At 51.3% G+C, this 26275-nt stretch overlaps 1 protein-coding gene across 1 annotated transcript in view; it reads right to left on the reverse strand.

Annotated features, from left to right (window-relative positions):
* Positions 1-23898, reverse strand: part of ELL (elongation factor for RNA polymerase II) — a gene marked incomplete at its 3' end in the record, with an annotated part of 59975 nt that extends 36077 nt beyond the window's left edge. The window contains exon 1 of the mRNA XM_084249095.1: positions 23664-23898. Within this exon, the coding sequence (XP_084105221.1) occupies positions 23664-23798 (135 nt within the window). The 5' untranslated portion in view covers positions 23799-23898. The remainder of the gene's footprint in view (positions 1-23663) is intronic.
* Positions 23899-26275: the final 2377 nt, after the last annotated feature.

Raw genomic sequence — 26275 nt, forward strand, 5'->3', positions numbered from 1 at the left:
GCCCAGGCAGGTGACCCATGATCAAGGTTTGTACCAGGCCACCTCTCCACACAAGTCACTGTCACCTGGATCCTTTTACACATAAGAGTCACCAATCTACTGCTCCCCAAAAGATGGCCATCTCCCAGCTTAAACAGCCCACAAGAAATGTTAACTACCCTGGCCAAGTGAGGCAGCCACACTGCCTCTCACAGCGCTCTGCAGGTGCTCAGCAACCACTCACCTTCCAGAGTCTGACAGTGGAGACTCCTGAAGATCAGGGCCAGTTTCTTGCAGAGGAAGAACCAAGCTCAAGGCCATCTGCTCATGGACAGCAAAATATACACTCAAAATGGGGACCCTGCCAAGTACAAGAGGGGCAGGCCCCTCTGTCACTTGGGCATGAATTTCTTCCTGAGTGCCTGCATTCCCCCATAAATAGGATCACAATGTGCAATGTCCCATATCTACAGACCCTGGTGGGGGAGAGCTTGCCCTAAAAGCAGGAATAACCAGAGTCTGAAACTGCCAGCTGCCTTTCTCCAGAATGTTTTGTCACTTGCCTGAAAATAAAAGCAACTGATCTTAATTCAAAGTGGCAAGAGAAGTATTGTATATTTGCCTGAAAGCTGATGCCCCAGAAACCAGGAGGAAACTCTCAGGTTTTCCAACATTTAGGGCGTTGGCGTTTTGGCTAACACAGGTCCCTTTTTTTATTTTTTTAACTAGAGCATGTGCATAGCTGACTGGTGTGACTGATGAACCACAGTGTGCATTCCAGCCGGCTGCATGCCTGGAGGTGGCTGTGGCTCTGAGGTACCCCACTCGAGCCATACAGGACCACTCTGCCTTTGTTCATCTTCCTCTTCCCCATGCAGTGGGTTCAGTCCCACCATCTACAGTTCTGCAGTGGTTCCCATCTCTGCCATTCTCAGAATCCCACCGTAAGCAGGAGCACTCCTGCACTCCATCATGCCTTCTGTTGGCAGTGTGATTTTTTTTTTAGTTTGTTTTTTTTTAATTTATTTATGCCTACAAGAACTGGGGTGTAGGCCAGAAGTGCGGGGGTGAGAGGATTCACCAGAGACAGAGTGGGGAGCAGAACAGACGGATCTACTGAAATATGCTGGTGAGGGGAGCAGCGGGTGAGACAGCAGAGGTCTGCTGCACCATATGGGTCAGCTCCCTGGCCAGGGATCGAACTCATGACACAGTGGCTGGCGATAACTTCATAGTGCTGAGACTTTAACCCCTGCACCACCAGGGAGGCCTGGTAGTGTGATTTTTACATGTCAACTTGGTTGGGCCACAATACTCAGTATAGTTTGGTCAAACACCAGTCTGGATAGTGGAATGAAAGCACTTCTGATGAGATTAACATTTAAATCAGTACACTCTGACTAAAGCAGATTACCCTCTATACGTCACGTCTTGTCCAATAGAGGAAAAAAGACAAGGTCCACAGAGGAAGAAAGAATTCTGCCGTCCAGAGGCCCTTTGTTTCAAGATAGAGCAAAAGCTCTTTCAGTTCTCCCACTGTCCAGTCACCCTGCACATTTGCCAGCACTCATATCACACTGAATTACCCACATCACATTGAATCTTTTAGTTCTTTTAAATTCATTTATGCCTACAAGAACTGAGGTGCAGGCCAGAAGTGTGAGGGTGAGAGGATTCACCAGAGACAGAGTGGGGAGCAGAACAGACTTCATCACATATGTGACGTCACACACTCTCCTGGTAGTGCATCTCCTTGGTAAATCTAAGTATTTTAGATATCTGAGAGGAATCCATGCCCAGAAAGGATCAAGGACCCTGCCGTGACTTCCTGACTTGTAGGAATCACCCAGCACAAGGGGACAACACCAGAGACCCTCATCGGTGGCCTAAGGACACAGTACAGTGCATCTACCTCTGACTAGGTAGTGGTAAACAGGAATCAATTACCAGAAGTCCATTCCAGACAGGTGGTACACAAAGACCACACAGGTCTTTCTACTTACTGCAGCCTCCTCCCTACTTGACTGCTTGGCACTCAGGGCAGAAAGGAAGTTACCAAGGCCCCATCTCTGCCCAGTTCAAGTCCGACGAGGCCCCACACAAGTAACAGCATTCATTCACCAGCAATCTGGTAGCCAGTTACAGGTAACTGCATATTCTAGCACCTTCTCTGCCTTCAGAGCTAAAATCCTCACAACTCTTCCACCTTCAGAACAGGCAGTGCCTCAACAATTCTGTCAGTACATCTGGCAGGTGCCATCTCAAAATCACCATACCTGGGATCTGAAAGTCAGGCATGAAGGCAGCAGGTACTATAGTACACCGAAAAACCCAGGGCCCAGGTAGGGTGGGGGGATAACTCAGAGGCCAACAAAGCAAACATGGCCCTGCCCACTTGGGGCCCCTTGGTACAGTTTCAGAGTGAACAACAGAGTGACACAAGGGGACCCTTGGGGGAAGCAGTGAGCTGAGCCTGGAAGGACAGGGGAAACAGAGACCTAAGGAAAAGCCAGGCCTAAGTATGTCCAAAGGGGGGCAGGTCAGCACCATATGCTCCTCAACCACTGCCCTAGGTTACTGGGCACAGACCAGGAGAGCCAGGTGGGAGGTGGAGGGCCTTGCTGTTCCCACTCACTTGTGGCCCCATCAAATGGGTATAGTGTCTGCCTGAGTACCCAGTACCACAGTCCCACCCCCACAAAGACCCACCCCCACAGTCACACTTCTGTCCCTCCATCCTCAGGACTCCATGGAATCTTCTAGGAAGCAGGCTCCTGTATGGGAGGAGTGTCCAACTCCCTTTATAGCAGAGGGAGAGGGGTGAAAGGCGCCAAACAGAAGCTGGTCACATGCCTACAACCCTACTGGGGAGGGAAGTAGGGATCCCATCCCCAAGCTGAGTTAGCAGAAGTCAAGTCCCTTCGGGAGTCTCCACTGGGGTGGGAGTGGGCAAACTGGCCCCAGCTCTCTGTTTCCCCTACTCTGGCCACAACCTGGCTGTTGCATTGCCCTACTGACCTGATGTGGGTTGCAAGGTTGGCAGAGGGCCACAAGCTCAGGCAGTCACTCCGAGAGGACCACTCTGGTGCATCTGCTTCCTGCCCACAGGGCAGATGCTTGTACACTGGGGTTATGGTGGGAAGGTTTGGACAGGCATGGAGATGCATCAAGTCCCACCTCTTCTCCAAGGGGCAATGATGAATCATAAGAGGCCCTTGCTTCAATGCTTGCTTCAATGTTCCACTCAGTCCCCCTCAACCTTCCAACAGGTATGACCAGCTTCTTTCTTCCAAGGGGGGCAGGGGGACGACTGAGGCTCAAGATCATGCCTGCATCCCAGGACACTCAACCCAAACTCGCCAGGATTCAAGGAGGCACCTTTTGGTACCACCAAGGAGATACCAGAACACACCAGCCATGAATGCCAGCTGTGCCTTGTGTGTGCTGTGTGGCACGTCTGCAGGCAGCCACAGCCTCGTGCAGCACCTCCTCTGGATGCAACAGAGGCCCCAGCACTGGCTCCACACCAACCCCGGCTGCAGTTCTGAATAAGACAGGCTCCGGATCTCAGAGCACGATTCAGAGTGACTGCCAAGCTCAGGAACCGGCAGTGTGTTGTGAGGAAGCAGGGGCCAGGAAAGTGGGACCACATTGGCTCAGCTGCTTTCAGGTGAGATCCGATGGGTGTACCATGCCTGGTATTTTCAACTTTCTGGGCTCCAGATAAACAAAAACAGGTCAGATGCAAGAAACCATCATTTCAAGGTTCCTAAAAGTACATCTGTATAAGGGGCACCATGAAGCCAGCCTCTCACTGTGGCCATGATCCAGCTTTCCAGATGCCAAACACCACTCCACCAAACATCAGGGAGGAAAGATGAGTCTCCTGCCTTCCTACTCATCAACTCCAAGTCCTGAGAACCATTTTATTTCAGGCCTGAAATGACACTTCAAGAGAAGCTTACCATCTGTGCCATCGCATAAGTAGAGCTGGCAGGACTCCAGTCCACATCAGCCAGAGGAAGACAGTGGTCTATCTACTTAGGAAGATAGGCTGTTCCGCCCTGCTGGTCATATGTCAGCAGGAGATGGTGCAGCACCACCCACACCCTTTCTGGACTTCCTAGCCAGGAAAACGGAACTGACCAGGATACAGGGTCTGGTTAACTTGGGGCCTCCACACCCCTCCCTCACAGTCTAGGTCAGGGCACCTTCCTCCACACTGAACCATAGCTGGGGGAAAACCAGCCTTGCTTGTACCACGTAAAAGCCATGTGACTGGGCCTCCCTTATGGCATAGCGGTTAAGTCTCAGCACTAAAAAGCTATCGCCAGCCACTGCAGCATGAATTCGATCCCCAGCAAGGGAGCTAACCCACATGGCACAGCAGACCTCTCCTGACTCGCCTGCTGCTCCCCTCAGCAGTGCACCTCCCCACACCTCTGGCCTATACCCCAGTTCTTGCATGCATAAATAAAATAAATCTTCAAAAAATAATAAAACAGAGGCCTCCTTGGTGGCGCAAGGGGTTAAGACGCAACCTATGAAACAGTCCACAGCCTCTGCAGCACGAATTCAATCCCTGACCAGGGAGCAACCCACATGGCGCAGCAGACCTCTCCTGACTCGCCCGCTGCTCCCCTCAGCAGTGTATTTCAGTAGATCTGCCTGTTCTGCTCCCCACTCTGTCTCTGGTGAATCCTCTCACCGTCCACACCTCTGGACTGTATCCTAGCTCTTGTATGCATAAATAAATAAATCTTTCTTTTTTTAAGATTTATTTATTCATGCATACAAGAACATAAATAAATAAATCTTTTTTTTAAGATGCATTTATTCGTGCATACAAGAACCAGGGTACAGGCCAGGTGTGCAGGAGGGTGAGCGGTTTCACCAGAGACAGAGCAGGGAAATGAATAGGCAGACTGACCGAAATACACCGCTGAGGGGAGCAGCGGGCAAGACAGGAGTGGTCTGTCCCACCATGTGGGTATCTCGCCGGCGGGCCAGAATTGAACCTGCGCTGCAGAGGCTGCGGACAGCTTCACAACGCTGTGCTCAACCACCTGCACCACGGGGGAGGCCCTAAATAAATAAATCTTAAAAAAAAAAAAAATAGGGCCTCCCTGGTGGCACGGCAGGTTGAGTGCAGCGCTGTGAAGCTGTCCAAAGCCTCTGCAGTGCGGGTTTGATTCCCGGCCGGCCAGGGAGATTCCCACATGGCACGGCAGGCCTCTCCTGTCGCACCTGCTGCTCCCCTCAGCAATGTATTTCGGTCTGTCTGCCTGTTCTGCTCCCCGCTCTGTCTCTGGTGAATCTTCTCACCCTCCCACGCCTCTGGCCTGTACCTCAGCTCTTTTTTTTTTTTTTTTTTTTTATTTTTTTAGTAGAGGCATGTTTTTTATTTATTTATTTGTTTGTTTGTTTATACATGCACTGGGTACAGTCAGAAGCACGGGAGGGTGAGAGAATTCACCAGAGCCAGAGCGGGGAGCAGAGCAGGCAGAAGGACCGAAGTACACTGCTGAGGGGAGCAGCGGGCGGCAGGAGAGGTCTGCGCGCCATGTGGGACCCTCCTCCGGTGGCCGGGGAGCAGCCGGGGATCGAACCGGCATTCGCAGAGGCCGCGGGCAGCTTCGCAACCCAGCGCTCAACCGCTGCGCCACCGGGGAGGCCCATGTACCTCAGCTCTTGTGTAAAAATGAATTAAGTCTTAAAAAAATAATAATAATAAAACAAAAGCCATGTGACCTAATAGAGACACAGGGTCTCTCTGGCTCTACCCTGCATGGCAGCTAGCTTACTCACTAGGCTACAGAAAGGACATGGCTACAGAAGAGCACAGACCTGCTCTGTCACACACGTGGCCTCACTTGGGTCCTGTTTCTGAACACTAGAAAATAAAGCATTGCCAACATTCTTTACAAAAACAGCCACACTAATGCCAGAAGAGGGCTTGGTTGCCAGGGTCAGGGAGACCCTGCTCCCTCCATCAGCATGTGCCCTTGGGGACGCTGGCTCTGGGACTGCACTGTAAAATGAAAACAGGTTCTTTCCTTTCGAAGGCTAAGTAGGGTGCTAGTTAGGTGACATCCTCAACCCCTACTGGCAGCACAGCGGTCACAATGGCCATGTGACTGCCACAGTAACAGATCAGTTGCAGAGGATGATGGTAGGGAGAAAGGATGCTGGCAGAAGAAGGAGGGGGTGGTGGGGTGTTTTTTCGGGGGTGGAAAGGGAGGGGGAGTGTCTGGCACACTAGAGGCTCCACCAGTGACAGCTAATGGGATAGCCTTGCTCCCAAAATGACAAGCCATCAAAGCCAAAAAATTCTTCCCAAAACCATACTGACATTCAGGAAAGTGATAAAGTGTCATGATAAGAATAGTAAGTGCTCCTTCAAGCAAAATAAGATGACTGCCATGCTTGTGTCCCACGTCTGTCACATATGTAGCAGGTATCCCCTGAGGATCCCTGTGTACAGCGAAGGACCCAGGGAACAGATACAGCCACCCTCGGGTAATGAGGCCTGTGGGTATAGAGGCTTCCAGGATCTGTGGCCACAAACAAGAGCCATCTATGCTGATGAAGTGCTTTCCCAGGGTTGTGGGTGTGACAGGAGTGAGTCAGGAGGGGATGTACGACAAGGGGGGCAAAGGGTACAGGTAGCAGGGAAGAACAGCGGGCATTCTGTGAGGTGTGCAGGGACGGTGGGGCCAACAGAACCAGGAGGTAAGTTTACCTTAGATTCTGAACAGCTTACTTTCCTCACACACAAAAATTACTGCCAAATGAGGATCAGATATTCAGAATCAAAAGATCAAATACCCCACGGAGGACATTCAAATACTTAGCATGGTACTTTCCAAAACCCCAGCTTTGTAGGAAGAAAACGAAAGAGGCTGAGAAGGCAGGGCGGCATGGAGACAACTAGAACACCCTACAGCCACATCACGAATTGCAGGGCAGAGAAGCAAGGCATGGTGTGGAACATGGTAAGAGTTCTGCAAGGAAACCTGTTGACCTTCCTCTTTTTGCTTTTGAGCTGACTCAGTCAGGAAAGTTCGGGACCATAAATGCCAAATCCTAAAGCCCCTCCCTGGAGACCACTCAGCAGCCTGACAAGACTGGGTTAAGGACACAGGCCTAGGCTCCAGCAAACAGCCCATGCTGCCATCCAGGGCATTCCACTAGAGACAGGCTGCAGGGGCTAGGAGTACCCTGGAGTAGGGGTTACTGACTAGGACCCCATAAGACCAGGAACTCAAGGAGGGCCACCAATTCCTGGGCAGAGTCAGATTCCCCTCATACCCCGCACTCACACACTCCCACCCGCAACGGCAGGGGCTAAGCATAGAACTACCTGGCCCCCAGGGAGCAGTCTGTTTTCTGCTTTATAAAGTGGCACTTTGGGGCCTCCCTGGTTGGCGCAAGGGGTTAAGCACAGCACTGTGAAGCTATCTGCAGTCTCTGCAGCAAAGGTTCAATCCCCAGCCGGCCAGGGAGCTACCCACATGGTGCAGCAGACCTCTCCTGACTCATCCACTGCTCCCCTCAGCAGTGTATTTCAGTCAATCCACCTGTTCTTCTCCCCACTCTGTCTCTGGTGAATCCTCTCACGTCCCACACCTCTGGCCTGTATCCAGGTTCTTGTATATGTAAATAAATAAATCCTAAAAAATATATATATATGTAAAGTGGCACTTTGCAGCAGGTTTTACCTGATAAAAGGGGAATCCAGCTCAAGAAGAAAAGGGTGAAATCAGTATAACATACCAGGTCCAAGCCCACAGGGATGGAGTGCATCCAGCTGCACAACCTATCCCGGGGGCATGCCGTTGCTCCAGGCAGCTTGGGAGGAAGCACCACCACCAGTGGTGAGAACCCGGATAATGTGGGTGAAAGGAGGTGGCAGGCTTTATTTTTGGAAAAGGATCTAGCAGAGCTGGAGAACAGCGAAGGGGGGCGAGAACTGACACACTTTCAGGGCCTCCCAGGACACTCACAGCCACTGGCAGAGCTCTAACAGGAGCTGGGCTATAGAATGGGCAGGAGGAGGACGCTGGCCCTCAGGCAGAGGATAGAACAGATCATAAGAGTGAGCTGGACAAAGGACACACAGATTCAGCCCCACTTTGTGTTAATCTGCAAAGTTCTCTGCATGCCAACAGGGCCCTGGAGGAACAGGAGCACAGCCCTGGGAACACAATGAGTGCTGGGGAACATGGAAGGAGACCATGGCTCTCCAGGAACAGAGGAAGAGGCCATGAAACCAGAAGGAAAAGCATTCCAGCACAGAGAACTGACGCAGCACCTACGTTTCCTAAAGCTCAGGCTCAGTGGTGCCAAGTGCCCTGGCCAGCCTGCCCACCAACAACCCTAGCAACCTCAAGAAAGGGTCTCCCGGGCCTCCTGGGGTATAAGCCCTCCCCACACATACACACCCGGAGCCAGAATTCCACTTCTTCTTCGAGTGAGAGAAAATCCCTTCTCCAGGGAGCCCTGCAGCCTGCACATGGGATCAGAGCTCAGGGACTATTACTCTTTACTCAGGACCCTGCAGTCCAGTGTTAAGGTCACACTTGTGGGCTGGCACATAGGTTTGGTTACCTGGGGTCTAGCTATTGCCTGGCCAAAGGTAAGGGATATCCAGATTTCATAGCTACTCTACCTGTCACAGCCCATTGGCTCACTCCCCTGCTCCATCTGGGATAAGGAGTCTGAGAGGGCAGGTCAGGAAGCCACTGAGCCCAAAGAATACACATACCTGTGCCAAGGCAGTACAAGGGGGTGGGCTAGATTGGGTGGGAGACTCAGTTGAAGATCTGGCCCTCTGGGCTGAACAAATCCACCCTTCTGTTTTTAAGATGTGATTTTGTGGGGCTTCCCTGGTGGTGCAGGGGTTTGTCTCAGCACTATCAAGCTATCACCAGCCATGGCAGCATGAGTAAGATCCTGGCTAGGGAGCTACCCACATGGCGCAGCAGACCTCTCCTGTCTCAGTCTTACCCACTGCTCCCCTCAGCAGTGCATTTCAGTAGATCCACCTGTTCTGCTCCCCACTCTGTGTCTGGTGAATCCTCTCATCCGCCTCCTCCACACCACTGGCCTATATCCTAGATCTTCTAAGCAAAAATAAAATAAAATATTAAAAAAAAACAGAACATGGCCTGCCCTATACCTTGACAGGACATCAGCTCAGACACATAGAACCTGTGTGCCTAAGCCCACTGAACCAACATGAGTGTGGGGCAGCAGAGACAGCCTCCCCAGTTCTGCAAGTTGGCTCAGAACCAACCCCCGCATGGTCAATGCCAGGCATCCTGCCACATAACCCTAGGCATAGGTCCCATGTCCTGTGTCCTGCTGTGATCTGTTTGTTAACACCCACCCCCGAGCTTTTCCACCCTCACGTGCAACATGACTACACTCACCCCTGAATGCTGGGTCCCACTGGGAGCCCTGAGAAGTGGTACAGAGGCAGGAGCCATGTCCATTCAGATAAGCTATTCATGAGGCCAAGCTGTGCCCAGAGGTCACAAATTTGTCAATTCCTGTCCAGGATCAGAGAATTCACACTCAACAGACCAAGATCAGGCAGAAGAGAGGCAGGCAGCAAGAGTCATGTGTAGACCCACGGAGAAGTGCAATTGGGTTCTGAGGCATGGACCCTGAGGGACCACTCCCCACCCCTGGGGAAGAAAGGGACCCAAAGCCTCGCGCCTGTGCATCAGCAGGGCATCAGTCCAATGTCTGCTTAATAGCTAGTGAGCCATGCCCTGCGTGCCTAGGTGCAGGCAGACACATTCCTAGGCTCCACCCTCATGCGGCAGGTTCAATCAGGGTCCACTAATCTAGTCTGCTCAGAGACAAGAGGGACTGCTCCCCACAGAGACACTAAGTGGGAGTGGTAAGAGCAGAAAGGGCCAGGGACCATGGATCATTTATCTTACATTCTAGATCAGATGCCACCACTGAATCCTCAATACCATTCCACGTCTAGTCAGGGGGAGCAGGCACACACTGCAGACTCAAGTGGCTCTAAATACACATGAGGCCCTGTGTATAGATCAGGGAGTCAGGACAGTCTCAACCCCAGAACAGGCTATAGACAATACGGACACATGTGACCAGTGTTGGGGTTCTGCCCCACTGTGAGTCCAGCACATTTCACGGGCACAAACAGGTGAGCAAGTGTCTGACACCAAAAATAGTGTGACCAGGGGCAGGACCTGCCCCACCTCAAGTCAGACATCCTCTGAAATCCCCCTCCTGGGACATCCCCTGCATGTTACTCCCACTCTCAGAACGTCCCCCGCAGTGTCAATCTGCACCTCACCTGTGTCAGTACTATAGCCCACCCAATTCTGAAAAGGGAAAAGCAACATGGAAAAATAAGGATAGCCAAATCATGCCATCTCTGCTGATAGAACCAGAAATCATAGCCCCTTGGAGAGGTCTGCCCAAGAAACCCTTCACTGGGGGGCTCAATCACTGGCATCTCACTGAATCTATCTACAGGTGGCCCTTGCCACAAGTATATGCACACTCACTACTGAGGAGTGGGAGACGCTACTACCCACTACAGAGACTTGCCTATAATCACTACCATGGTCATTCCCCATGCCAGAAAGCACACATTTGAAAGACCACCATGGAGGTAGCCCTTACTGGGCACAATCCCCCTCAGAGACACAATGGCCAGAAGGGGCTGTGCCAGGGCCCCAGAGGAACTGGAGGCCACGGTGGGGGGTGGGAGGAGAAAAGGGGAGTCTTTTCTGTCCAAGCTGTGGGCCTATGCTTTCAGAGTTCATCAACAGGGCACCAAGAAAAAAAAACAGCTGCTGGATACTGTGCCAGGCTGGATGTTAAGCCTGAGAAAAGCTCCTGGGAAACCCAGGGACCTGCACCAGGAGGCAGCACTCATGTCTGCAGGAATTGAGAGGGCAGGCCATCCTAGAGTGGTTGCCCTCCTGCTAGAGGCTTCATTTATCTAGTTGACCACCAACCGTGAGTCAACCACTGCCCCCTAGGACTTGCCTCAGAGAAATGGATGGGCTAGAGTAAAAGAACCCCCACAAAGTCTCAGTGGCAGGCCATCTGTCAGGGCTCAGGGCTCCAGGACCCAGCATAGGGACCCAGAAGTCAAGGTTTGAGCTTCATGTAGGACAGCATGTTCTGCACACGCAGAGGCCTTAGGTCACACTCTCTAACACTGTAACCTTGCTGGCAGGGTTCCTCGGTAAAGGGCTGAAGAATCAGTGTCTCAGATTTTCAGGGCTGCATCCCAATAAAACTTTAAGGGCCTCCCTAGTGGCGCAAGGGGTTAAGTCTCAGCACTATGAAGCTAGCCACAGCCACTGCGGCATGAGTTCGATCCCCATGCAGGGAGCTAACCCACATGGTGTGGCAGACCTCTCCTGTTTCGCCTGCTCCTCCCCTCAGCAGTGTATTTCAGAAGATCCGCCTGTTCTGCTCCCCGCTCTGTCTCTGGTGAATCCTCTCACCCCTGCAACTCTGGCCTGTACCCCAGTTCTTATATGCATAAATAAATCTTAAAAAAAAAAACCTCTATTTAGGGGCCTCCCCAATGGCACAGTGGGTGGAGTGCCACACTGTGAAGCTGTCTGCAGCCTCAGCAGCGAGGGTTCAATTCCAGCCAGCCAGGGAGCAACCCACATGGCATAGCAGACCTCTCCTGCCTCGCTCGCTGCTCCCCTCAGCAGAGTCCTCAGTCCGACTGCCTGTTCCGCTACCCGCTCCGTCTCTGGTGAATTTTCTCACCCCCTCCCGCACCTCTGGCCTGTACCCCAGTTCTTGTATAAATAAATCTTTAAAAAAAAAAAAAAACCTTTATTTATAAACATGAGTGGCAAGCTGGACTTGCACCTCAGGCAGACTCTAAGGTTGACACGACAAAGGAATGTACCAAGCCAGCCCACCTCACTGGCAATCTCATCCAATTCTGCTCACTCAACAAAATAGAAAATGTGCCTAAGCCTTGGTTTGGGGGACCGGCAGATAGGACAGCGACACTGAGCACAGATGATAGACCTAAGCTTCCCGGGGGCAAAAGAGGTTGATGAGTCTGACCACTAATTCCAAGAGGAATGAGCAGCCAGGAGGATTCAGGAGGGAAACCATCAGAACCTGAAAATGATAGGGTGAGATATGAATTTGTTACTCCAACCCTTCTTGATTCACTGAGTGCTCCTGTCAGAAATGTTATGCGAAGGCCTTTAATCACCCCCTCCTGCTTCAGGGAGAACCACAATGACCCATATAGGAAGCTAAATTTCCCTGAAAAGTGACTGTTTAAAAAGAGGGGTGGAGGGAGAGGAAGTTCCTGACCCAGTTCATTTCCTCAGGCCACCCCATGCCCACTAGTCCACACAGCACCACTCACACTGGGAGCTGCAGGAGGAAGAGAGGCAATTGCAGGCTGGGCAAAGGGCATGACCTCCCCACTGGGAACTCCCAGCAAGTGGCTATCTCTGCCCTCAGGCCGCCCTACCCTCACCTTCACATGAAGTCCCAGGCAGGATCAGGCTGGTCCCACAATGGTCACTGTGATTCAGCATGGGACACAAAGAGAACACTGCCCATTTCTGATTCACTGTGCACATTCCCAAGCTTACAGGACAGAATCCTGGCTACCCTCACCTCAGGGCCTCTGTCTGGTGTACATTAGGGAGAGGGAAGGGGGGCAAGTCCTGCTGATGACACCAGGAAAACTAAGCCACCTGAGCAATCCTGTGTCACCAGCTTCCTAGTCCTCAGTCCCACTATGTGCTCCTCCCCACAGGTTCTCCAAATCACCCAGGGCCTTTCTACCTCTTCCTGTCCTCACCAGGGCCAGCCCTGCCACCTACACCCAGTCACAGTTTCAGATCCAGGCCACCCAGCTCGCCCTGCCCTTGCTGTTACCTGTGCCCGGTGACACTGCTCTAACTCTTCAGGCAGCCCAAGCCAATCTCCAGCATGGACACCAATGTGCTCCATTCTGCTGGAGTCAGGTGCCCTCTAAGCCCACTCAAGGCTGGGAAATGTCAGAGGTCCCCCTGAACCCTCACTCCCACTGAGTCACATGCACCTCAGCATATATTTAATTAATTTATTTATTCATTTTTTAAATTTGGCCAACTTTCTTAACCAGGTGCTTTTTTTTTTTTTTTTTTGCATAGAAGAACTGGGGTACAGGCCAGAGGTGCAAGGAGTAAGAGGATTCACCAGAGACAGAGTGGGGAACAGAACAGGAGTATTTACTCAAGTACACTGCTGAGGGGAGCAGCAGGCGAGACAGGAGAGGTCTGCTGCACCATGTGGGTAGCTCCCTGGCCAGGGATCGAACTCAGGCCATAGCAGTGATAGCAACCTCAGCATATCTCAAAGACAGCCTCACCTTCACCCCATCAAGATTGCTCCTAGCAAAAAAGTAGAAAGCAACAAGTGTTCGCAAGGACATGGAAAAATCAAAGCTTCATGTGCTGCTGGTGGGATGTGAAGTGCCACAACGATGGTGGAACAGTCTGGCAGATTTTTAAAAGTTAAACAAAGAATAAAGATATGGCCCGGCATAATGCAGAAGTGGGGGCTCTGGGGAACTAAGTCAGAGAAAGGTAAATACTGTGTTCTCATTTCTATGTAGAATCAACAAGAAGAAAAAGGAAAGCCAAATTCATAGAAACAGAGTTCAGACTGTAGTTACCAAAGGTGGGGGACTGGGGATTGAGGGGTCAAGAGGCAGAAATTTCAGTTACAAGATAAGTAAGTACTAGGGATGTGATATCCAACACGAAGACTATATCAGCAGTGCTATATGGAAACAGGAAATTTGTTAAAGTAAATCCTAACAGGGGCCTCCCTGGTGGCGCAAGGGGTTAAGCACTGCACTATGAAGCAATCCGAAGCCTCTGCAGCACAAGTTCAATCCCCGATCCTGGGCCTTCAGGGAGCAACCCACATGGTGCAGCAGACCTCTCCTGCCTCGCTCACTGCTCCCCTCAGCAATATGTTTCAGTCAGTCTGCCTGTTCTGTTCCCCACCCTGTCTCTGGTGAATCCTCTCACCCCCCGCATCTCTGGCCTGTACCCCAGCCCTTGTATGCATAAATAAATAAATCTTTAAAAAAAAAAAAAAAGTAAATCCTAATAGTTCTCATCACGAGGGAAAAAAATTTTTTTGTATCTATTGATATATGAGATGAGTACTAATAACTAAGTTCATTGTGGTAATCATTTCACATTTGTGGTAATTGTCTCACTATATAAGTCACATGCTGTGTACCTTAACCTTACACAGCGCTGTATGCCAATTACATCTTAATACAATTGAAAAGAGAATGCAGCAGGGACTCAGATCCATACTACACTCATAGTAGCAATGTTTATTCACAGCAGTCAAGAGGTGGAAATAACCCATATTCATCAAAGGATAGTGGAGAAACACAATGCTATCCACCCATACAATGGACTATTATCCAGCCTTAAAAAGAAAGACATTTCTGACACATGCTACAAGGATGAAATTTAACTTTATGCGAGTAAAATAAGGCAAGCACAAAAGGAGTCACACAAACAGAAAATACGATGCCAGGTACTAGGGGGGAGAGAAAGGGTAGTATTTAACGGAGACAGTTTCAGTTTGTAAAGATGAAAAAGGTCTGGAGCTAGGAGGGCTCCCTGGTGGTGCAAGGGTTAAAGTCTCAGCACTATCAAGCTATTGCCAGCCAGAGTTAGATACCCCGCCAGGGAGCTAACCCACATGGTGCAGCAGACCTCTCCTGTCTCGCTGCTCCCCTCAGCAGTGTGCTTCAGTCAATCTGCCTGTTCTGTTCCCCACTCTGTCTCTGGTGAATCCTCTCCCCCTACCCCCACCACCTCTGGCCTGTAACCCCATTCTTGTACGCATAAATAAATAAATCTTTAAAAAATAATAAAAATAAAATTTAAAAAAGGAAAGAAAAAGATCTGGAGCTAGATGGATGGTAGTGATGGTCACGTAAGATGTCACTGTGCTTAATGCCACAGATCTATGCACTTAAAAATGATTAAGAAGGTAAATCTCATGTTATTTATAATTAATTTTAAAACCATAGAGGTTTGAAGAAGTTCCAGGTAAAGACTGGTCTTAATTGGTCTCAGCACTCTCAAGGTCCCCTGATCACAGACCCACTCAGCAGGGGGATGTCCTTAAGTGGATACAAGCAGCATGGAGATGATGCTCACGCTGGTCCTGGGAAGGGCTGTGAGCTGTCTACATCACACAGGGCAAAGCAGTTATAGCCACCTAGTCCGGGCTTCCCTGGATGACCGAATTAACCCGTTCCCAGACCAGGCCCTTGACCACCACAGCCTACCTCCCTCCCTAGACTGCGCTCTCAGATCTCGTTCAGGGATCTCACACAGACATCAGCAACCTCGGCATCATCCCACGTATTCCACCTGCCTTGCCTCTAGTGGACACCCCTACCATGTTTTAAGGTGGTCTCCCCCACAGCGCTGTGGAAGCCAGGAGGCAAGGCCTGGCAAAACTGCTTACCACCACCCTATACATAGCACAGTGCAGATACCAATCAGTCTGATAAACAGGGTACCACAGTCACATGCATGTGCCTACTTGGGCAGCAGTGGCCTGGGACTCCTCTGGCCCCTTGCCACCATGACTTGCTGTTTCTGCCCAGAAAGAGGCCAGGGGCATAAGGAGAGATATAGCAGGCGACAGCCCATCATTCCTCACAGACCTTGGCCAGGGCCCAGCATACCTGGGCTAGAAGTCAAAGGGGAGAGAAACCCCACTTCACACCCCAGGACCAGAATTCTGGAACAGAAAGGGATTTAATCCCTGGAGGCTATCCTCATGTGGATGCCCCTGAAGGCAAGACTCAATGTTCACACCCCAGCACAGCAGCTACCTTCTGGGAGGGCTCAGCACAGTCATCCCATAGATCAGCACTTCCCTCCTTCCTGGGCTCCATCTAAATGCTGCCCACTCCACCACCAAATGCTACCATCACCACCATGTTGCTCAAGGGGTAAGGAAGGAGGATAGATGGGAGGGTCCAGTTTCCTCCAACACAGTGCAGGGCCTCTGCAGAAAGAAAGCTGCTGAGGAAACTGCAGAACGTCATTTCTTTATTTATTTAAAAAAAGAAATCTTTAACAGTAGTAATAAATCCTTACTCCCAAGGACTTCCCATTCTCAGGTTGATTTCACGAGACACTCACAAAGGGGAAGGGGCAGTTAGCACCCACATAGTTCCGTCATCTGGCATCTGGGCACCCTGGAAAGCTCTGTGAGCACAGGTTCACCAGGAAACTGAGGCAAGAGCAAGAGCCAGCAGATCAGGCTCCCAGGGTGTCAGTAGATGTGTGCTAGAGTCAGCCGACCTGAGCCCAGCATGACAGCCTCAGCATCCTCCGTTGTTAAAACACCCACCCTCAGAATGAAGATGTATGGACATAGGGGCAGCAAGATCAACAATGAGGAGCTGACACTAGCCAACAGGTTTGGCACAGCCCCAGAGAAAGAGAGACACATGGGGAAGTTGGCCCCTTCACCAAGCCTTAGGCTCCCCATCTGAAGAAAAGCTAAGAGAACATCCAGGACAACTCATCACATCTCAAAGGCAGTCAATGGTGGGCTCAGCTACACCAGGGATGCCTGTTTTGGGGGGCATCTGGAACTTGGGAATCAGGAAAGGTCAAGAGGTTATCAGCCCACACTTTCTTCTGTGCATTTGCCTGGGGTCACTGCTCTCCATCAACCCCAGCCGCAGCTCCCCCAGGCCCAGTAACTACTTGACACCAGCACCAGCACAATAAGGGAAACCTGTCATCTCACTGCCCCAAGCAAAGAATACAATCCAAGAAACAAAAAGTCTGTAGCTCCCTGAGCCACCTTGTCCCTTCACAACCACCTCAAACTGTAAGAACCAAGACATACACCCCTAGGGACAAAGGTAGCAACCTAAAAAGACCTGAGCTGTGCAGCCAGCATCACCAAGGCGGTATGCCAATGCCATCCACCTCACCTACAATGCCATCCACCTCACCTACAATGCCAATGTCAAGGGCAAGGACATGTGCCCAACACCACCCGTGAACCTGTCACAGCTCTCTGATGGCTGCAGTCATCTCTCCTCCCACTGAAAAGTAATTCCAAGGGTAACCATCAGCATCTCTTCAAGCTCCACATAACCTGACTCCTACAAACACAGCTCAAAATTGAGAAGTAAGCCAAGCAAGTAAAAACAGTCCCACTGTAACCCCCCAAACAGGAAAGACTGTGAATGTCCACTTTCTGAACCAGGCTCCCAAATACTTCCCATTCCCCACGCCCACGCCCCAAACACCCGAGATCACACCCTCAGAGCCCCTATCCCTGGTCTCCTCCAGCCTCTGCAACCTTCTACCCAACAGTCCTAACTTCATCCCCAGGCTTGAATTCAACTTATAACACATACAGTGATCGCACCTGCAGCCTCATGCCCCATTCCCAAAATACAGTCCTCAGCAGGGGACTGGCACCAGGAATCCTTGGGATCAGTGTGTGCCCAGAACACAAGGTGCACAAAGAACACTGACTTCTTAAGGTATGCGCTGCACAGAAGACACAGCCACTAAGAAATAAAACTTACTCTCAGGATAAAAATCAGACCTTTACAGTGTTGGAAAGAGTGAGAGCTAGGGCTACATGGGAAGATGACATGACAGGAAGGCACGAAGGCACAACAGCCTGGGACCACAGGACAGGGATTCAGGTATTCTGCAAGTTTCCACACTGAGCTGTGCCACTTTTACAGTAAAAATCAAACTTTCACACACACCACTTTTAAACAAGAATCAGTGACCCCAAGAATTTCACAAATAAGCATAGCTCCCACTCCTCAAGGTAAACTCCTCCCGCCCCAAGGAAATAATCAGTCTCAGATTTCCATACAGCCACTTGGTGGGTATAGGAAGTCTCCCCTCTGTGAGGCTAACAGGGACACCAGCTTTTTTTAATTAAAAAGTGACAAGACAGGGCCTCCCCTGGTGGTGCAGTGGTTGAGCGCTGGGCTGCGAGGCTGCCTGAAGCCTCTGTAGCGCCGGTTCGTTCTCCGGCCGCCAGCGAGAGTCCCTAAAAAAAAAAAAAAAGTGACAAGACAGCCACACTTCATGGCTCTGTCACTCACTACACTTACAGGTTAGAGGTTGTCAGGAGGATGGTTTTCAAAAGTGTCCCTTTGGGCTCTGGGTGACCGCAAAGCAGTCCCACATCACTGGAGGTGGCTCTCAGACAATCCAAACCCTATCAGCCACAGACTAAGGAAAAACTCATAAAGGCGGATGGGGGGATTGGGGAAGGGTGCTAAAATGAAGATCCAGGAGAGGCCATCATGCTAGCTGTGCTACTGCCACAGGAGAGGCGATTTTCCAGAACCAGGATCTGCTCTGGCCCAAGGATGTGGTACAGGAGAAACAGCTTATTTTCCAAGGACTCCACAAAGATGTCACAATCTGGGTCTGATGTCAAAACCGCTTCAAAGGTGATGAACTCTGGCCTCAAGATGAGTCAACAGAGGGTGGGTTTCCGCACGCAGCCTGCTGTTTACACACAATCACCTTGGCAAAGGGAAATGCAGCCAGAAGCCCAAGTCAAGGGTCACACTGGCTGTGTGCCTCACATGCAGCCTCACTGCCAACAATCCCCACACCCCAGGTTCTTCATGCCATGAAACATGCGCCGTCTGGAAAGGCACACCCTACTCCAGAACCATCAGCACCCACCTTATATTACACAAGCAGACTGAACCCTACAGGCAGCAGGCAGGAGACAGGGGACCAGGCTCCTATTTCCCGTGGGTCAGTCCACCCCAACCCCAATGCCCAGCCCACCCACAGCCCTTCAGAGGTGACAGACTTGGCGCCACACACACATTCCAGCCCAGTTCCAGAGATTCCTAAGGTAATTCCCAGAGTCTTTGCCAGGCTCAGAACTGAGAGACAGAAGCAGGGGAGGAGAGTGGAAAGGGTGAATGGGGAGGCACTCATGCACACACATGGTCCACAGAAGCTGATCGTAGGCACCTTTAGGCTTTCTCTGGGAAAGGCACAGCCAGCAACTTCAGAAATTAAAAGGGCCACTCATCCTCCCTGGTGGTGCAAGGGGTTAAGTCTCAGCACTATCAAGTTGTTGGCAGTCACTGCAGCACTAGCTTGATCAGCTAATCCACATGACAACAGCCTCTCCTATCTCTCCTACAGCTCCCCTCAGCAGTGTCTTTCAGTAGATCTGCCTGTTCTGCTCCCCACTGTCTCTAGAGGATCCTCTTACCTCTCCCTCACCTCTGGCCTATACCCTAGTTCTTGTATGCATAAATAAATAAATCTTTCAAAAATAATAATAATGGGGGCTCCCTGGTGGTGCAAGGGGTTAAGATGCAGCCTATGAAGATGTCTGCAGCCACTGCAGCACGAGTTCAATCCCAGGCCAGGGAGATACCAACATGGTGCGGCAGACCTCTCCTGACTCACCCACTGCTCCCCTCAGCAGTGTACTTTGGTCGATCTGACTGTTCTGTTCCCCACTCTGTCTCTGGTGAATCCTCTCACCTCCCACACCTCTGGCCTGTACCCCAGTTTTTATATGCATAAATAAATTTTTTAAATAATAATAAAAGGGCCACTCATGTCAACAAGATTCACAGGAGTCTAGAACATTAATGTGTAATGGGAACTCCAGCCCACAGTGGGATCCCCTCTGAGCTGTGTCCTGGGGACTCCAAATCCCTCCCAACTCAAGAAGCATCCTGGGCCAACAATACTGCCCCTCAGAGCCTCAACTGTTTGTCCTCAACAAACAGCCTTCTAGCCAAAGGTGTCAAGAGAATGACATGTGCTGGAGAAAGGGCTCACAAGGGTCTGGTCCCAACAAAGGACGGTGCCAAATAGTCCATATGGCTAGCAAGAGGTTACCCTGCTTGGGGCCAGGAAGCATACTCCCCAGGAAGAGTCTATGATTGGTGGGAAGGAACAGGGACTAAATTAAAGCTCCACTGTTATGTGCCCAGACCCACACAACCACCACCTGTGCAGCATGGGTCCAGAACAGCTACCCCCACACTTTCCCCAACCCATCACGTCTCCAGGCCTGTGCATGTGACGAGCTAGAACCTCCTTGCTCCCCACAAGACTCCTTACCAGATGACCTTGGATCTGGCACCTCCCAATCATTATCCTTTCAGAAGAACCATCGTCATACTCCCCCAAAATTCACATCCCCCCAATCATCACATGTCCCTCTGTCATCACATTCCCCCATCATTACACTATTCATTTTATTTTCTTCCTGACACTGATCCTGATGGGTTCTCAGGCTGATTTCTGTACCAACCTATTTCTTATCTGTTTTCTACCTCTAGAATGTCAGTTTATGTCACTAGGAGTCCATCGTGCTCACTCATGGACGCACAGCCCCCAAGCAAGGGCCTGTAGACCAGTCACTCCTTTAGACTCTACAGATGCAGGAGCCCAGGCCCCCTGTCTTCTACAGAGACCACACCACCTCCAGGTGGGGACCAGCACCAAAGGCTAAAAGCACAAGGCTGAGGGCTACACAGGACCCCAGGCCCTAGGAAGAGGAATAGAGCTGAGAGAAGACAGGCCACTGGGACAGCATATTCCTGAGAGGAGGAGAATCAGGACTGGCAGGGAAGAGGGTGTTCAGCCCTGACCAAGTCTCAAACAAGAAAATCAAGATTTAAACCCAGATAGGCTCCAAGCACCAGGTTCTTGGGCCCTCCCTGGGCCTCAGTTTTTCCTGAACAGCAACATACTCCTGTCCAAACAGTTCATAGTCTAGGAGAACAGTCTAGCAACAGAACCCACCAAATCCAAGGTGGTAAAGCCAGTAAGTGCCACAGGGAGGGTCACTTTCTCAGAATGGTCACAGATACCTCTCCGGGAGGCTTGGGCTAAGATCTTGGAAGACATACACACTTCCTCTGTCCGCTCCTGGAAGAAAGCCATCACAGCCCCAGGAGAGGCTACCAGGACTCCCTTGAATTTGCATATTCAAGGAGAAATCACTTGGAGCACAAAGTGAAGATCTTAAAAAAAAAAAAGGGGGGGGCCTCCCTGTGGTGCAAGGGATTAAGCACTGCAATATGAAGCAATTTGCAGCCTCTGCAGCACGAGTTTGATCCCGGCCAGGGAGCAACCCACATGGCACAGCAGACCTCTCCTGTCTCTCCCGCTGCTCCCCTCAGCAGTGTATTTCAGTCAATCTGCCTGTTCTGCTCCCCTCTCTGTCTCTGGTGAATCCTCTCACCCCCCACACCTCTGGTCTGTACCCCAGCTCTTGTATGCATAAATAAATGAATCTTTAAAAAATAAAAAAAATTTTAAAAATGACAATAAGCTTCATTTATAACTCAAAAGAAAACAAAAACGATATAGCGCTACAGTTTTACTTTTCAGCTCTTCCAGGCTGGCCACCAGGCCTGCACAAAGGCAGCTCAGATATGAGGACCCTCTGGAGGAAAAAACAGTGGGTAGTTCTACCCAGACTGCTCCAACAGCCAGATCTCATGCTTATTATAGCAGCAGAACATTTCATGAGAAGTTCTGTTCCACATCTGAATTTGTAAGTGCCCCTTTTGCAATTAAAAAAATACTAATGAAACCCGCTCCACAAGTTGCTATTGGCACAAAGGAGTTATTCAGCAACCTTTCCCATGCCCACCACCCAAAAGCAGCCAGTGCACCTAAGTTGCCCCAGTTTTAACTCTGTCCACCACACAACCCAATAGGGAAGATTACAAAAACTGCCAAGTACCTTAAATTACCAGTCAGGTTCTGAGAAAAACACAAATTTGGGTCACCCCCAAAATTCAGGCTGACCAATCAACGTGCATCAAATAGCCTGGAAAAATTCTTCAAGGAGTCCTGGCTAGTCAATACTAACTACGCAGCTGGCATGGGATAGTCTCAACTCTGCTGCTCTACCTTCATTCCCACATGAGGAAGAGCCAGCTTAGTTAGGGGATGTAACCAACACCCAAATTAAATATAGCAGCATGACAGCATAAGGTGGACTTACGGACAGGCCTTCCTGACAGCTGGATCAAGTGAGGGCAGCAGGCAGGAAGGCGTGACCAGGTACCAAGTTCACCTCATTTACATGACTCAGGAGCTCTCCCCCAGCTGTTTCTAGGAAAGCCTGCCTTCCTGCACAACAAGGAAGAATCACTCAGGGAAAAAGACTCAGGGCTGGAATCCACCAGAAAAGGAGACCCTCACCTCAGGCCCCCTCACCTGCAGGGTTACCTTCACTTCATCTTGGGGGAGACATTGGACAAAGTGGAACTTGAGTCTTCAAAAAAAGGTGAGGGCCCTATTCCATGAGTGAGAAATAGACACCTGCACAGAAAGAAAACAGCCCAAAATGGTAGGAAGAAGCTTAGAAGGGTAGGCACGCAGAAAGTGGTGGGAACCAAACAGGGGAAGAAATTCCCGGCTTAGCTAATGGTGCTGAACAAGTCCAGGGCAGGAAGAAACCACATTCCTTCCTCGTTAGTCTCTCTCCTCACCGCCCCAGGCCCCCCCATCCCTGGTATACATAAACACAAACACACACACACACATACACACACACACACACACACACAGACTGGGCCTTCCCGAGCCTGACACCAGACTCCCCTGAGGCAAGCAGGAAACAAGCTCCCAAACCACTTCCCCCCAGGACTTGACCACTAGGCACCTGCAACTTCTGTCCCATCACAGGGGGAGGGCGCCATGACATAAACAGAAATGGGAAGCAGCGTTCTGACCAGGGCCCCAGATGTGCCCAAAGTCAGGCCTGAAAAAAAGTACACAGCAGGCCTTCCTCCCCCCGACCCCATTACAGGTGGCAGAACTGAAACACCTCCCACTTCCCCAGATGGGCCCAAATTGGCCCTTGAGAAGTTTGAGTCAGTAGCCAGGTGCAGTGGTAAGAACACCCTTCCTGATGTCCACCAAGGGCTCCGGGTCTGGGAAGGGCACCGTGCCAGAGCCCTCCCCACCCCAGGCACATGAACCTGGAGAAAAGCAGCACCCCCCTCACCCCCAAAAAACCTCCACTCTCCAAAGGTGGAAATAGGGTCACCTGGGAAAGGGAGGCCGGCAGTTGGGAACAAGCTGTCAGTTCCTGCCAAAACACCCCTTCTCAGGAACCAAGAGGAAGACCAAATGGAAGAAAGAATCCAAGAGAGTCACCCAGCGCAGACACAGGTGGGGAACAAGGCCCCCACAGGTGTCCGGACAGTCACCCCACCACCACCCTAAGGAGGATTAAGAAGCAGACCCAAACTCCCTCCCCCCACCGAGGCGCGAACACCGCTACCACACCTTCCCCCATCCCAGGTAAGCTGACCGGTTCCTGTCCAGGTGCCAGGGACGCCAGGTCAGCCTCCGAAGGTCCCAGATGCCAACACGGACGCCCCTGAGCCGGACGCGCAACTTGGGGCCCCTCGGCCGTCTCGGGGTCGCCTCTCGCAGCCGACAGGAGACGCGGCCGTCTGCGTTCTGAGTCAAACAGGCGCCCACCCACACCGCGCCCCGCCAACTCCGGCACTACAGCCCCGCGACTCCCCCGGCCCGGACACAGAGGTGGGGGCGCGTGAGGCCGGTCCCTGGACCCTGACCCCGACGGCTCACCTGGCTGGCGCGATAGCTCTCGAAGGCCCTTAAGGCGCTGTCGGTGAGCTTCACGTGGAACACCGACACTCTGCTGCCGTCGCTGACCCGCCCGCACGACAGCCCGTAACTCCGAGCCTCCTTCAGCGCCGCCATCTTGCGACCATCGTTCCCCGCCCCCCCTCCTCGGCTCCAGCACCGAAGCGCCGGCCCAGCCCCGCCCCGCCCCGCCCCGCCGCCCGCTGACGTGCTGCATTATTCATGAGACGTGATGGCCACGCCCCCTCTGCATCCAGTGTGGCGCGGCGTCGCTCCCCGCCGACGTGCTGCATTATTCATAAGACGTGGCTTGTCACGCCCCCTACTAGCCCGGCGTTATTCATATTCTTGAGAGTGGAAGTCTCTCTCCCCTCCCCGCGCCCCCCCGCGACCTCCCAAGGCCCTCAGAGGTGGCCACTTCCGTGCCCGGACTCCGCCCCGACACGCGCTCCCGTCTAGGTCCCGCCTCTATATGTATTATTCATATCTCTGACTCAGCCTGGCTCGCCAAAGCCCCGCCTCAAGGGCCTCTGACGTGATATATTATTTATGAGATATCGTCAAGACTTCCGTCTTCGGCTTCTGCAGGAGTTGCAGCGAGGGCGTGGAGGGGGCGGGCCCAACGCCAAACACGTGGTGGGCGGGGCTGGCTGCTTCCGTGTGAGGGCGTGCCTATGCAAACCACCGCGCGTTGGCTGCTGGGCTGGGTTCGTCGGGTGTCCCTTAGGTTGGCGAATGGCATTCTCACCTGGGCTGCTGGTGGTGGGGGGGCGGGGGGCGGGGGGCGGTGTCCATAAACATTGCTCCTGACGGAGTAGACTTTTAATAGAATAAAATCTTATATCAACAAGGGTTGACAGTGATTGTCCACCGCCCCTATTTAAGAAACATTTCACATAGCATAAATTAACCCATTTAAAGTACATTCAAAACTGCTACTGGTAGCTAGCAGAAACAATTTCATCACCCCAAAAGGAAAAACTCAAAACACTAAGCAGTCACTCCGCAGGCCTCCCCACTTCCTCACCCCCGCCCACCCCAATCACTAACCTACTTTCTGTGTCTATGCATTTTCTGGTTTTTTTTTTTTTTTAAGAGTTATTTATTTATGCATACCAGAGCTGAGGTATAGGCCAGAAGCTGGGGGTGGGGGGAGCAAGGTGAGAGGATTTACCAGAGACAGAGTGGAGAGCAGAATAGGCAGAGTTACTGAAATACACTGCTGAGGGGAGCAGCAGGTGAGACAGGAGAGGTCTGCTGCACCATGTGGGTCAGCTCCCTGACCGGGGATCAAACTCAGGCAGCCATGCCTACAGCTTCATAGTGCTGAGACTTAACCCCTTGCACCACCAGGGAGGCCCCCTATGCATTTTCTTATTCTGGACATTTCGTATCAATGTGTCTGACTTCTCTCATTCAGCATCATGTTATCAAAATTCATCCATGTGTCAGTGACTCATTCCTTTCTACAACTATGTAATACTCCATTGCACAATGAACTTTTTTTTCATCCACCCACCTGTTGATGGACATTTAGGCTGTTTCCACTTTTTCACTATCATGTATAGTGCTGCTGTGAACATTCATGTACAGTAGTTTGTATGGACACATACTTTCCCTTCTCTTGGGTCTCCAATTGGGAATGAGGTTGCTGGGTCATATGGTTAACTGTTTCACCTTTGAGGAACAGTCGGACTTTTCCACATGGGCTTTGCCTTACTTTTTTAAGATTTATTTATTTATACAAGAACTGGGGTACAGGCCAGAGGTGCGAGAGGATGAGAGAATGCACTAGAGACAGAGTGGAGAGCAGAACAGGCAGACAGACCGAAAACATTGCTGAGGGGAGCAGGGGGCGAAGCGGGAGAGGTCTGCTGCACCATGTGGGTTTCTCCCTGGCCAGCTGGGAACTGAGCCCACGCTGCAGAGGCTGTGGACAGCTTCACAGTGCTGCGCTCAACCCGCTGCACCACCGGGGAGGCCCTGCCTTTTTTTTTTTTTTTTGATTGATTTATGCATACAAGAACTGGGGTACATGCCAGAGGTGTGGAGGGTGAGCGGATTCATCAGAGACAGAGTGGGAAACAGAACAGGCAGACTGACCGAAATACATTGCTGAGGGGAGCAGTGGGCGAGACAGAAGAGGTATACTGCGCCATGTGGGTAGCTACCTGGCGGGCTGGAGATGGAACTCCTGCTACAGAGGCTGCAGTTACCTTGACAATGCTGTGCTTAACCCCTTGCACCGCCAGGGAGGCCCAACTTTGCCTTTTTATCAATTTCTCCCTTTACAGGTGGGGAAACTGTGGCTGGGGACTAGCCCTGGCTTACCCAGGGAAGTTCCTACCAGGCTCCCAGAGCTCCCTATCTGAGGAGAATTCCTGAGTCCTCTTCTTTTTTTTCTTTTTTCACTTTAATCACAGGTGGTGGTCACAGGATGAAGATTTTGAGGTAGGGAAGAGTCCTGCAACCATCCCAGGCCAGGTAGGTTCATTATCAGTTCTCACAAACAAAAGGAAGAGCCTTTGGTAGATTTTGCAGTCCTTCAATGCTGGAACAGGGAACCTTATACACAGGCAGGCAAACATCAAAAG

The sequence above is a fragment of the Talpa europaea genome (assembly GCF_964194135.1).
Source record: "Talpa europaea genome assembly, chromosome: 12".
Classification (NCBI taxonomy): Eukaryota; Metazoa; Chordata; class Mammalia; order Eulipotyphla; family Talpidae; genus Talpa; species Talpa europaea.